General features: G+C 43.9%; 1 protein-coding gene across 3 annotated transcripts in view; it reads left to right on the top strand.

Moving 5' to 3' along the window:
* VEPH1 (ventricular zone expressed PH domain containing 1) overlaps positions 1 to 13,781 on the top strand; it is a 248,560-nt gene that overhangs the window by 173,218 nt on the left and 61,561 nt on the right. For all 3 annotated transcript variants that reach the window (XM_019503200.1, XM_019503194.1, XM_019503193.1), the window contains one exon: positions 5,926 to 6,043. In XM_019503200.1, the coding sequence (XP_019358745.1) occupies positions 5,926 to 6,043 (118 nt within the window). The remainder of the gene's footprint in view (positions 1 to 5,925; positions 6,044 to 13,781) is intronic.

Here is a 13,781-nt window from a genome sequence, read left to right as displayed (position 1 = left end):
GGGGGGGGGGGGGACAGCAGGAAATAGGGGATACAATGTTTACCAGGGCGCCCACTGGGGCACCTAGAAACAATGGCCATAAACTGAAGGAGAGCAAAATTAGACTGGATATCAGGAAAAAATTCTTTACAGTGAGGGTTGCCAAAATATGGAATATGTTTCCAAGATAAGTGGTGCTATCCCCTTCGTTGGAGGTACTTAAGAGGAGATTGGACAAACTCCTGGCTGGGGTCATCTGACCCCAGCACTCTTTCCTGCTCAGGGCAGGGGGTTGGACTCAATGATCTAATTGGTCCCTTCCAACCCTAAAATCTCTGGAATAGCTGATTAGCAACATAGGTCTGGATGGAAACTGGAAGGAATTATTGCAGTGTCTTGAAACTTTCCCCCAAGCTCTAGCAGCAATGCTAACCCATCTCAGCCACCTGAGTAGTGACTCTGACACCCCTGAGAAACCCCTGAGATTTTCCTTTCAAGCCTAGGTTCAGCCAACATTGGTTTATTCACAGAAGACCCAATAAATACAATACCAGCACATAGATGTGGACCTCCCTTCCCCTTACAAAGGCCAAAAACATGGCAAAGGATCTATACCATTGCAGGGTAAAGAGGACTTTATGTCTCTAAGCTCTCTTTAGTGCTCATTTCCTCCCTCAGTTTCTTTACTGAACCTTGTAGCCTTGCTAACAGCAAGTCCTACAAAAGGACTCCAAGCTGAGAGAAGGACCATGACCCTCATGCAGTCCATTGGGAGCTGGCTCATGACATTGCCTGGTCAGAAACTAATAGAAAACAAGGAAGATCCTTTTGCTCCAGGTTGTGTGTAGAAAGAGATTTCCTCCATAAGACTCAATCATTTTAAAACTTTAAGATTACTTTTAAATATCTAGCCCCAGCTTCTGGGGTGTTGAGGAGCCCATTTATGTACATGTTCCTGTTAGAAAGGGAAGAATCTCTCCTTGTCCTAATTATGCTGATAAAACCAACTTGTTTAACTAATAAATTAGCTTGTTGTGTGTGAGGGGAAGAGGGGGGTACATCTGTGCAGGCTCCCCCAGTCTGCCAGTACAAAGAAGCTTTAAATCCAAGGAATCCTGCCAGCTGGGGCCTCCTCCAGCCTAGAGCGGCTCTGGATGGCATAGATCTCATTTGGCTGGTTTCTCTGGTCCCACTAGCTAGAATGCTGCTTTGTTCCAGTGATTCCCCACTTATATAATAGCCCCTTTAATGTTTGTTAGGAAAATGCTGTGGGCCAGAATTATTTATTCTAGGTTTTCCTAGAGACCTGGGATGACAGACAGGGCTGCTGGATCTCACTGGAAAATTATGGGCAAGTGAACACATTTCTCTTTTGTTTTGTAAAAGTTTTGGGACACTGGTCTGAACCAGTGCCTGACAGGTCTGTGTGCCTTGTCCAGTGAATTAAATGATTGCTGCTGTCAGAAGAACTTTTTTTTTTCCTCCCCATTTATAAACTACTTATAAATTTGTCTAGTGTTGGCTGCTGCACGCATCTGCAAGGTACATTAAGGCCCCAAGCAAATAAAATAGAAGCATTTTCAGAGCTGTCTTAGCATTTTCCTTTGCTTTTATGATAGCTAATTGGGTTGGTGTCATTTAAGATCAGTATTTGTTTAATTCTGGCAAGATCACAGGCATATTTATGGCTATTAAAACTGGTTTTAAATTACTCTGACTTAATAGCCATGTCAGTAATACCATAGCAGAGAGGGTCTCCTAGCTTTTCCCAAACTTGAAGCATTGCCATCGCAGGTATAATTTTGGTACATCTCTTGAACCAAAACAGGCATTATGTTTGCTTTTAAAACGCATAATTCTTGCTTTGCTGACAGTTCTCACTAGAAGAATAAGAATTCTACATTCACAGAGATGCTGTTTGTCTGACATTAATTTACCCCATCATTGCTGCAGTTTTGGAAATAAATATAATATTAGCATGACTTCCCAGAGGTTTGAGTCTTCACAAGCAAGAACCTCTAATCTTTTCTTTTAAGAAGTAGGCCTTGACCACCGGTCAGTTATTAACACTTTGTCTTGGCCTGTCATTCATTTAAAGGGAGGAAGTTCTCAGGAGCTTCTACTGTGAGTAGAGACTGCTGAACTGTAGGCCACTGAAAATCGTAACCAGAGGGGACCTGAAAATAGTAAAGAAGTTCATGTGGCGTAAGGCTATGCCAGGCACTAGTAGTAAAAGCACAGCTGGCAAAGAGTACAAAAAAGTCCTTCTACCTTCAGAAGATTTGCTCTCAGGGGGAGGATCTAGGGGAACTGCAGTGGGGCAGTTGCACCCTCTGTTTGATCCCTGCTCTACCAAACTTTAAAATCAACTGCCTAGTAGGGGCAGTGGCATTTCTATTGAGGCAGCACTGAAGGAGTCAATTGACTTCATGGCTCATTATAATCTACCTGATTTCTGCTAGAAGTCTCTTCATTCCACAGATGCTAATGACCCTCTCTCCTTTTTAATGGTCTTGATGTTTCACTATTCCAACTATCCTTTCTTCTGCACTTTTTCTGTCTGTTAGCCATTCCTGGTAACATCTCTCTTCTATTTCACACCCCTGTAGACCATTTTTAGCTCTAGCTAAAATCCTGAATTTAGGTGTGGTTATATTAACTCAGGTATAGAAATTCCTGATAATGAAGTATTGAAGGCACTGTCAAAACACTCAAGAAAACTAGATCTTGTTTTACAGATTTGAATAAAGGATGTAAATTTAACTATAAAGACTACAAAAGTAATGAAACAATAACTTTTGACAATTTTGATCATTTTTCCTAGTTTCTTGTGTTTTTTAACTTAATATATAATCTAACAAGTTAGTGAACATTCCAATAAAGTTATATTTATATTTGTGTTGATTGTAAACTGACTAATATAGCACTAGGTCTTTAGCATATTACTAAAGTTTCTAGTTTCTCTTTAATGGGAGAAAATGATGAAAGGTGGCAGGGTTGCTCTCTATGTAAAGGAGCATTATACATCTATCCTAATCAAAATGGGATCAGAAGAGGAGAAAGTTGAGGCATTGTGGGTTAGGATACATGGAGGTCATGGGGAAAGGGTGGTGGGGGTCTGCTACAGACCACCACACCAAGAGGAAAAGCTTGACTTGGAATTCTTAAGGCAGCTCTCAGAGGCCATACAGTCTAGGGATGTGGTTGTCACAGGGGACCTAAACTACCCTGACATCTGCTGGGAGGAGCAGTCAGCCAAATCCACGTAGGTTCTTAACCTGTGTGCAGGACCTTCACCTAATGCAGGAGGTATACAGTCCCACTAGGGGGAATGCCTTACTGGACTTGGTGTTAGCTACGGGGGAGGACCCGGTAGGGGAGCTGCAGATTTGTGGTCACCTTGGGGACAGTGACCACCAATCAGTCGAATTCACCATACAGCATAGGGTGAGTAAGGTAACTAGTAGGGTGGAAGTGCTTGACTTTAGGAAAGCTAATTTCAGTGTGCTTAGGAGTCTAGTCAGTGATGCACTGCAGGATAAGAGTATTGGTGAGATGGGAGTTCAGGAAGGGTGGTCATTTCTAAAGGAAGCAATCCTTTGGGCACAGAGGGAAACTATCCCAATACCAGGGAAAAGGGGGAAAGGAGCCAAAAAACTTCCTTGGCTAAACAGGGAAATCCAGGGGAGCCTAAGAGCAAAAAAGAAGGCATATAGGTGGTGGAGGCAGGGGGAAGTTACCAAGGAGGAGTATGCCTACTTGGCCTGCACTTGCAGGGTGGCAGTTAGAAAAGCCAAAGCAACTACAGATCTGAGGCTGGCAACACAAATTAAAGACAACAAAAAGGTTTTTTTTAGGTATGTAGGAAGGCGCAGGGCAGCATAGGACCCCTACTGAACAAGGAGGAGCAATTAGTGACAGAGAGGGGCTATTCAATGAGTTTTTTGCCTCATGGTTCCTGAACAGGGCTCAAGATAAGTCTCCCAAGGGGTTCTTAGATGAGCAACAGAGGGACACTAGCCTACCAACTGTCGATGCTGACTTGGTGTAGAGTCACTTGGATGGACTGGATGTGTTCAAGTCAGCAGGCCCAGATGAGCTGCATCTGAGAGTACTGAAGAAATTGGCTGGTGTCATAGCAGAACCACAGGCATGGCTGTCTGAGTGCTCATGGCACTTGGGTCAGGTCCCAGAGGACTGGAAAAGGGCCAACATGGTCCCTATTTTCAAGAAGGGGAGGAACGAGGATCCAAGTAATTATAGGCCAGTCAGTCTCACCTCCATCCTTGGAAAGGTCTTTGAAAAGATTATGAAGCATCATATCTGTAGGAGTCCAGCAGGAAAAATAATGCAGCAGGGAAACCAGTATGGATTTGTAGCAGGTAGATCATACCTGACCAATCTGGTTTCATTTTATGACAGGGTCACAAAATGCTTAGATACAGGAATAGAGGTGGATGTCATTTTCTCGGACTTTAGCAAGGCCTCCGATATGGTATCTTATCCTATTCTCGTAAATAAATTAAGAGGCTGTGACATAGATGTTTACACGGTCTGGTGGGTGGCAAATTGACTTAGCGGTTGCACCCAGAGAGTGGTAGTAGATGGGTCAGTATCAGTCTGGAAGGATGTGAGTAGTGGGGTCCTGCAGGGTTCAGTCCTTGGACCTGTACTCTTCAATATCTTCATCAATGACTTGGATGTGCGTGTGCAGTGTACTCTGTCCAAGTTTGTGGATGATACTAAATTGTGGGGTGATGGGCACACTCTGGAGGGTAGGGAACGATTCCAGGCAGACCTGGACAGGTTAGAAAAGTGGGCAGTACACAGTAGGATGCAGTACAACAAGGACAAGTAGAGTGCTGCACCTAGGGTGCAAAAATATCCAGCACACCTACTGGCTGGGAAGTGACCCTCTCAGCAGCACAGAAGCAGAAAGGGATGTTGGAGTCATAGTGGACTCCAAGATGAACATCAGTTGTCAGTGTGATGAAATCATCAGCAAAGGTAACCGCACTTTATCATGCATCAGCAAATGCATGACAAATAGATCCAAGGAGGTGATACTTCCCCTCTATGTGGCACTGGTCAGACTGCAGTTGGAGTACTACATCCATTTTTGGGTGCTGCACTTCAAGAAGGATGTGGATAGCCTCGAGAGGGTCCAAAGGAGGGGCACTCATATGGTTAGGGGCTTACAGGACAAGCCCTATAAGGAGAGACTAAGGGACTTGTTCCTCTTCAGCCTCCGCAAGAGAAGGCTGGGAGGTGATCTTGTGGCTGCCTACAAATTCATTAGGGGGCACAGCAAGGGATTGAAGATGCTCTGTTCACCAGGGATCCTCTTGGGGTAACAAGGAACAATGGTCACAAAGTGACAGAGAGCAGATTAAGGCTAGATATAAGGAAAAACTTCTTCATGGTAAGGGTGGCCAAAATTTGAAATGGGCTTGCAAGAGAGGTGGTGCTCTCCCCTACCTTGCGGGTCTTTAAGAGAAGGTGGATAGGCATCTGCCTGGGGTCATCTGACCCCAGCACTCTTTCCTGCCCAGGGCAGAGGGTTGGACTCAATGATCTGTTGAGGTCGCTTCCAACCCTAGCATCTATGAATCTATGATGCTCCATGCCATCTACACCCCATTTTCAAATCCTAGATCCACCTGTGTTTCCACTCTCAGCTGCTACTGAATAAAAAACACAAGAGTCCCGTTTGCAGCAGATCTGCCCAGATGAGCTGTTTGCCAGCACAGAGCACAGCAAAGAAGACACTTGCTAAATCTTTAAGCACTGAGAGCTTGATCCATACCAAGCAGTGTTTGTAAACTAGCAGCTCCACTTATAGTTTATGAATCCACAAGCACTTACCCTTGTGTGTTCATTTTTCAAGTAATAAATTGTGCATCTGTCAAATCTGTTCACATTATGCAATTTTTATCACTGGCCTAGGATCTGGACCATGTACGGATGCATCTGGAAGAAGTGAGGTTCTTTGATTTATTTGGCTACAGTGAGGAAACAGGAACTTGGCAGTGTTTCATGTGCAATAATCCTGAAAAAGCAACAGGTAAGAGATCTTCATTTGGTAGTTATACACCGTGAGTCATGAAATTCTGGTTCTGATAGACTAACTTACCTGTTGGATGATGCAGTCTCTGGTGGTCCAAAAGCCATACAATCCCTTCAGCTTACATGGAATCAGTAAGGACTTATGAGAAAATTCAGCTGTGGTATTCTATAGAGAGAAGAAAATGCAGTAGCAAACCCATAAGTAAAGAGCAGACATCTTCTCTCTTGTAACTGGAGCTCACCAACAAAATCCTGTCTTCCCAGTATCCTGGCAAAACAGGACCAAACTCAAACCCTATTTCCTGTATGTGTGGAGAAGTGTATGTACACCCAAAGTCAAAGTGGGCATCTACACAGAGGATCATCCTATGTTTCAGGAGTAATCTACCCAATCAGGGAGTGGCTAGAGAAGGCAGCAAGGATCCTAATGTTCTGGTCATACGTTTACTTTTTTCCCTGAAAAAAGAATGATGAAAATCACAGCTGACTTATCTGTGGAGTTGATACGTAATCCATTATTATTTTGTGGAATAAATGATCCTATGCGACCCACTTAAGGGTCACACTTGCTGCCTGCTAAATGGGTGCTGCATAGGCTCTGCTGTACTTAAAGGTGCCATGCAGGGTTGTTTGCTCAGGCATGGCAGTGGGATTACCTCACATGTGGAAGAACCAAAATGACTGGGTGACCCAAGTCCCAAAAGACCTCTCTGGTCTGCTTTACTAGATTGTGAGGTAGGCATTAATCCTCCCTCAGGAAGCCAGAAGTGCAGAGAGCCCTATGGTAAATTGAGATTTACAGACTGCTGGCTTCACTGAGAGGAGTAGGGAAGCCTTAGGTCTCCAACTCTGGGTCACTCAGTTTGGCAGGTCACCACTGGAGCCACAAAGCCAGGAAAGTGCCCACAAGGTGAGCTGGCAGGAAACCCTGCAGAGCGCTGCTGGAACCCTGCCTGTGTTTCACTGGAAGTTGGTCAAAACCAACAGTGAAACATTTTGGATTCAACAAATTAGCATTTCCCAACAAAACAAAACAAAGAAATCATCACAAAGTTCCCAGGAAGCCATCCACTTACTCCTCCACTACACCCACAAAATATTAGAAAAATGTGGATTTTGAACACCTGGAACAGGGCTGTTTGGATCTGACATTTTAACTCTACGTGTCACATAAAGTTTGGATCTAGAACTGCAATTCACGGTAGACCTTTTAATAAGTGCCATGTAATTTTAGGCTGAAGATAATGTGATGAGTCTTGAGCAAAATTATCTTTGGGACAAAAAGGTTTTTTTACATTAATATTTTAGTGCATTTAAGCATTAGGGGCATAGGCGATGCATAGTGGGGCACAGGGGGGTACATGCTCCCCCTGAGATTGGCCGCCGTTGAAGCCACCACCAGCTTATGCGGGCGGTCACCACTCTCATCCACCCCTCCTCGCCTCACCACCAGCAGTGTCTGCAGGCAGCCCCCGTTCGCTGCTTGCCACCTTCAATACTGAGGCCAGTGGTTGCGGGTGGTCTCCACTCTCTGCCATGGTGCCCCCCGCAGTCTCAGGAGGCACCAGTTGTTCATGGCTAGGGGCCTTGCCTTCGTTATTTGATTTTTTTATGGGATTTTGTAGGGGCAATGCACTACAAGAACTCTCTAGATATTGATTCATATTTTGGGGGACAGGCAGCTTTTCCTAAAATTTAAATCTGAAAATGTGGGGGCCAACTTATATGGAGGGTCATCTTATAATCAGAACAATATGGTATGTTCTGGTCTGATCCCCAAGTTCCCGTGAAAATATTCCTGCTGCAGTCTTGGCAATCTGGAGTGGATGTCACAGTTAACTTCCAGTTCTCTGCCACCTGGTCTGTCAGTCATCCCTGAAAGTGGTGGCTTGAATTTGACACAGAATTATTGGGTTTCATGTGACCAACTCCCTGGCACATTTTCTTGGGAACAAGGTGTTTCACAAGGCAGTGAGGAAAATGTTTGTATAGTGAAACAGAGATGTGCTAGCTTGCCTCCTTTTTCAGCCAAGATTCTTCATTCATATCTGAGAACAGGGCTCAGGAAACTACATTTTTGCTCATATAAAAACTGTACAATGTTTTTTTTGAATGTTCTGTGTTTTAGAGGGAGTGGAAGGGGCACTTTGGGGCAGGGATGTGCCCTTTGTCATCCCTGTGAAAGTATGCCCAAATCTTGGCCAGGTTCCAAGCAGTCAGTGTTGTAGAGGTGATATCTTTTATTAGACCAACTAGACAGTTGCAATTTGGCCCCCACATTTTCAGATTTAAATTTTAGGAAAAGCTGCCTGTCCCCCAAAATATGAATCAATATCTAGAGAGTCCTTGTAGTGCATTGCCCCTACAAAATCCCATAAAAAAAGGGAAGTGGTGCTGGCTCCTACCCTGGGGATCTTTAAGAAGAGGCTTGATGCCTACCTGGCTGAACTCATTTGAGTCCAGTTTTTTTCTCCCGCCCAGGCGGGGGGTCGGACTTGAAGATCTACAAGGTCCCTTCCGACCCTACTTCTATGATTCTATGAATTTTTTTCTTTATTTGCAAGCTTTGACGATAAATCATGCAAAGGTGTATTTCTTAGGCCCTGATACAGAGTACCAGCAATTTCCATTTCCATTTTAGGTGCTTTTAGGATCTGGCCTCTGATAAATATGATCAATATGACAAAATAAGGACCTCTCAAGAGTAAGAGGCACTTAAGAATATGCATTAAGAGTATTTAACAGGTTTCTAATGCCTTGGAGTTGTGTAAATGTTATATTGTATCTGAAGCTGAGAGCCTTTAGAAAGTAAGGTTGTTAATATGTGTTTCTTGAGAATGGGTGCTGCGAACTGGTTTAGTGTACTGGGTGTTTCTGTTATTTAAAAGCAGGTGGTTCTAAGGCAGGGGAAATAAACTAGTAAAATATTCAGACAAGGGGAGGCATTTTACAGTTGGACATTTTGTATAAAAATATTTGATGTTAGAAACCTTTCTTTTCAGGTGTTTCTTTGTCCATTTCCTGCTGTCAGATCAAAAAGTAAAAACTGTAAAGAGGGTATTTATTGGATTAATCGTAGACCATGGGAACCTCAGTCCTGAAAATGTAGGCATTCTATTGGCCCTCAAGCAAAAATAGGTTGATACAGTATTAAGCTTTAAATGAAATTTTATATTCACATCAGACAGGAAGTTCAAAATCAATGTAATATGAGATTCATACATGTCCATTAAGGATTTTAAAAGTGGGATTCCCACAACAATTATAGAAGAATTCCTGCAAATGCAGTTTTTCTATGACCATGCTGTATATGAATGGTGTAAACTTTAATGTCCTAGTACACTGCCCCAACAGGGACCAAGCCTTGTTATTGAGAGTAGGGCTAGGCAGTAGAGTTAGGAAGCTGCAGAGTCTGGGATAATAAGCAGGGCCATTACTATGGCAGCTAATTAAGTAATGGCCTGCTGAGGTGACCTCAGATCAGAAGAAAGAGGAGCCAGGGGCTGTAGAAGGCAGAGGACGGGCAGTCCGACCTGGGCAGAGCTGGAGGCAAAAACTGGGAGGTGAGGGAAGCAGCAGGAAACTGAACTTTGGCTCACTGAGCTCCTTGCATCAAGCTGAGAAATGAGACTAGAAATGAAGGGAACTGTGAATAGGCACAGGAGGGCCACAGCTGGGAGAAGCCAGTGGGACTGAGCAGAAGTTTGAGGCAGGTCTTTAGGAAGGCTCCCAAGCTGCAAACTAATTGTGGTGGAGTTTTGCTTCTTGCACTTTGGGCTGCAAGGCATGGCAGTGGCTGAAGGGGCAGAAAGAGGCTGCTAAGGGTGTGCGGATAACAAAGGACTGACTTTAGAGCCCAGTGAACCAGGTCTGAGGGATGAGAGTCCAGTGAACTGAGCCTGAGATGAAGCACTGAGGGCCCAAAAAAATGCAGCCAAGGGGCGAAGGAATCACTCAGGTGGGCTGGGCAGCCTCCCGAATTAAAGATAATATCAAACACATGGCAAACACATAGGTGATGTGTAAGGGGTCACATGGCCCCCTGAGACTGGCCTCCACTGAAGCTGCTGCCAGCTTCTGTGGGTGGTTGCCACTCCCTCCCACTTACCCCACCTTGCTGCTGACATAGCCAGCAGTGTCTGCAAGTAGTCTCCGCTCGCCGCTGACACTACGGCCGGGGACTGTGGGAGGTCCCCGCTCATTGCTATGGTGCCCCCCCACTTGCAGGAGGCACCAGTCATTCATGGGCAGACAAGTACAGGGAAATTAGTGAGAGTGGAGAAGATATATGGGATTTCAAGGAGGTGCCTGTCTTGCCTTTAGTGGTGGGTCCTGTTACCACTGCATTTAATAATTAGGATAAAAAAAATTTTCTCTGTAATATCTTTTATCTGAGGTTCATACAGTGCTTTCTGAACACTAAATCTTTAAAACTTGCAAGACCTTGTAAAGTAGGTAGTATTGTCTAGCCACAGAGGTACCTAGGATATGGACCAATGATCAAATTAAAGTGAATTAATAGGGAAGGGTGCTAAATGGAAACATGGCTAATTTGCTCTAGCTGAGCTTTTGTTTACTACAGGGTAATTATGGGCACACAAGCACATAAGGTGCATCAGCTGAGTCCCTGACTCCAGTGACATCCAAATCTCAAAGCCATCCTGTGGCAGAGCTGGGAACAGAACTCAAATCTTGTCTTTCCCCATCTGTATATCAACCACTAGACAAGTAATTCTTCTTTAAAAATTGGGTGTGTTCATGCTGTGCATCAAAGTTATTTAAAAACTCCGGATGTGAATTTAAAATCTTGAGTTGTTTTACATTAATGCATTATTTATTCCAGTTCCTTGTTTTCTTTTTGAAATTAGAAGTTACTTATTCATAATAAACATGCTCATTTGGATGGACCATGTTAGCCCTTTCAAGAGTCTTTTACTAGAATTTCATTTTAAGCTGCAAGGGAAACTGCCAAACTACTGCTACTTATATATATATATATCTACCCTTCTACTTTGCCCAGTTGATAAGGACAGGGATTGGATTTTGTTCTCTTTTAAAGAAAGAAAATTATGTTTTAAACATATTGTTAATAACAATATTATTAAATACCTATTGTATTATAGGTGTAGAAAACACATCTGTCTTGCACCATATGTGGTGATTATGGATGTGTCTGTGTATCTAGCAGCTTCTTCTGGTCCAAATGAGAGAAGGATTAGGCCCAAGAACATTGGGGACAGGATTTCAGAGAAAAGTTTCAAGCATTCTCTGTTCTATAAACTAATCTCAGCAGGAAATTTAGAAATTTGATACCTTGCTTGATTTTTGTATGTGTTTGAGAAGGGAAGACAGTCTCTTCTAAATGGCCCAGAAGCCATATTCCATGTGTCATAGTCCATGTTATCAAATATTTGTATTATCTTGTAAATTACAACCACTTTCATATCATGGATGGTGAAAAATTTTGCTCTGGAAACTTACAATCCTCAGGGAGCAAATCTATTTCCTAATTACCCACACTCAAGCAAACAACTAATTTGTCTCAGCATATATGGGGAACTTGTGTGAGTGGTGGCACTTCCTGAGAGAACAGGTTTTTACATTTTTTGTTAGAAGCATCATTTCATTGGGAAAACAGATGCAGTAGAAAGTTCCAAGTGTGCTGGCTGGGGCATGGAATGGCAGAGACCTTCAAATTGTGACTATGGTGAAGGATATCAGTTTCCTGCCACCTCCTATTAAGATCTTCATTATCTCTGCAAATACAGGCTAGAATGGTTAAAGTTGGCCCCCCACTCTCAAAATTATCCAAGATACTGATCACTGATCACTTCTGAAAATTTTGGCACCCAAACCTTCAGTTCTCTGTCATTTCCTTTGCAGATTGTATTATAGCAGTAGGGTTGTGCGACGCTTCAGTCCCTGATTTGATTTGGCGCAGATTTAGCTTGATTCAGTGGCTGAATCTCTGAATCGAATCAGAGGACCCTTTAATCTCTCTGAATCAATTTGGTTCCCCCTGCAGCCGATCTCCGAGCTGAGATGGGACACAGTGGGTGGGGAGGGCCTCAATGCGCTCCCTGGCAAAGGAGCTCCAGCTGCTGAGCATTTCCCCTGTGCTCCTGTGGGATGCTCCATGTGCCCCAGCACCACAGTGATCACAAGCTGCACCTACTACTTGAAGATATGTAGAAAAAGACTTTTAAAGCTGTGCCTGTGTTCAAATCACTGATTCGCCAAGTCAACATCGAATCTTCAGGTTCAGCCACATTGAATCAGGGTCAGTATTCCGTATCAACAGATTGAATCACTGTTCTTGATTTGAGCTGAATCCAAATTTAATAGGGCCTGTTTCACACAGCTCTAAATATCCTCCACAAGAAAGACCTGATTCAGATATCATAATTTCAGGGGAAAGACCTACCTTTTGATTTCTGTGGCCCATATATTCACATTCTGTTATACTGATTATATGTAGCACTTTGCATCTTTCCATTCACCAGTGATCTTTCCTTTACTTGATTTAGGAACTCTGAGTAAATGTCAAAAGCATCTTTTATATCTTGATTTACCCCTTTGTTCTGGAGCCATTGAAGGAACTAAGAGAGAGGGATACATTCAGAGCTGATAGATATGCTAGAATCTGAATACTCTGTCACAATTTGAAATCACTAATGGTTTTATTTTCTAAGGAACTTCTCTTTTGCTTTACTTTTAGGCTAGGGACAGACATTCAGTAGGCTTGAGCCTGAATTGATTTAATCTTTGCAGGTTAGTCTAGCCTGGCTAGGCCAAATCAGTTTTGTAACTAGACAGACATCCCAGAAATGCAGGCAAATGTCTGCAGTGGTTCAGGCTAGAAGCTGGTGGGCGCTAGAGCAGCCCTTCCTTCCTTCTACAGCATGGAGCTGAGGGGGATGTGGCTAGGCTCTGGCAGGATGCTGTGATTAGCCCAGCAGGGAATTGATAACAGTGTTTATCTCCCAATTAAGAAAACAACAGAGGGACATTACCAGCTATTTGTTGATTCTGCCTGTTGATTCTACCTGTTGATACAGCATGAATGGTAGCCAGCATGTGGTCTGTTAGCTAATACACAGACACCTCCTCAGCAAGGCAGAGGGGAGGGGGGAATTCCTGCTTAGCAGGGAGTGTTGAGGGGAGGGGGGAGCAGCCTGCAGTCTCTGGAGCTCCAGCCAGGGATAAGAGAGGAGGGGCCAGCCCTGCTGTGGAACAGAGAGCCCTGCCCTGCCGAGCCCAGAAAGCATGCCGGGATGCTGGGGGTGTCTGGTTTATCTTAAACCAACAAGGGGTCTGGGACAGACATTGCATAAACTGGTTTGAGCCAAATCAGTTAAGTCTGATACTACATTCAACCAGGTTTATCTCAAACCAGTTACAGCCATTCTCAAAATGTGCACTCTACATCTACTCTGTTACAGGTTTAAGCCAGTTTCTGATCACTTAAACTGGCCCAGGGTCAGTGAGGACCTAGTCAGGGAACTCCTGGAGGGGCTAGACATGTTCAAATCAGCAGGTCATGATGATCTCCACCCCAGAATGCTTAGGGAATTGGCAGAGGTCATTGCAGGACCCCTGGCACAGCTCTATGAGCACTTGTGGTGCTCTGGTGAGGTGCCAGATGACTGGAAAAGGGCCACTGTGGTCCCCATCTTCAAAAAAGGGAGGAAAGAAGACTCAGGAAACTATAGGCCTATTAGTCTGACCTCAGTCCT

This window comes from Gavialis gangeticus, unplaced genomic scaffold (genome assembly GCF_001723915.1).
Source record: "Gavialis gangeticus isolate Ggan-Ray unplaced genomic scaffold, GavGan_comp1, whole genome shotgun sequence".
Classification (NCBI taxonomy): Eukaryota; Metazoa; Chordata; order Crocodylia; family Gavialidae; genus Gavialis; species Gavialis gangeticus.
Note: the sequence above shows the minus strand (reverse complement) of the source record. Positions and strands in the feature narration are given on the sequence as shown.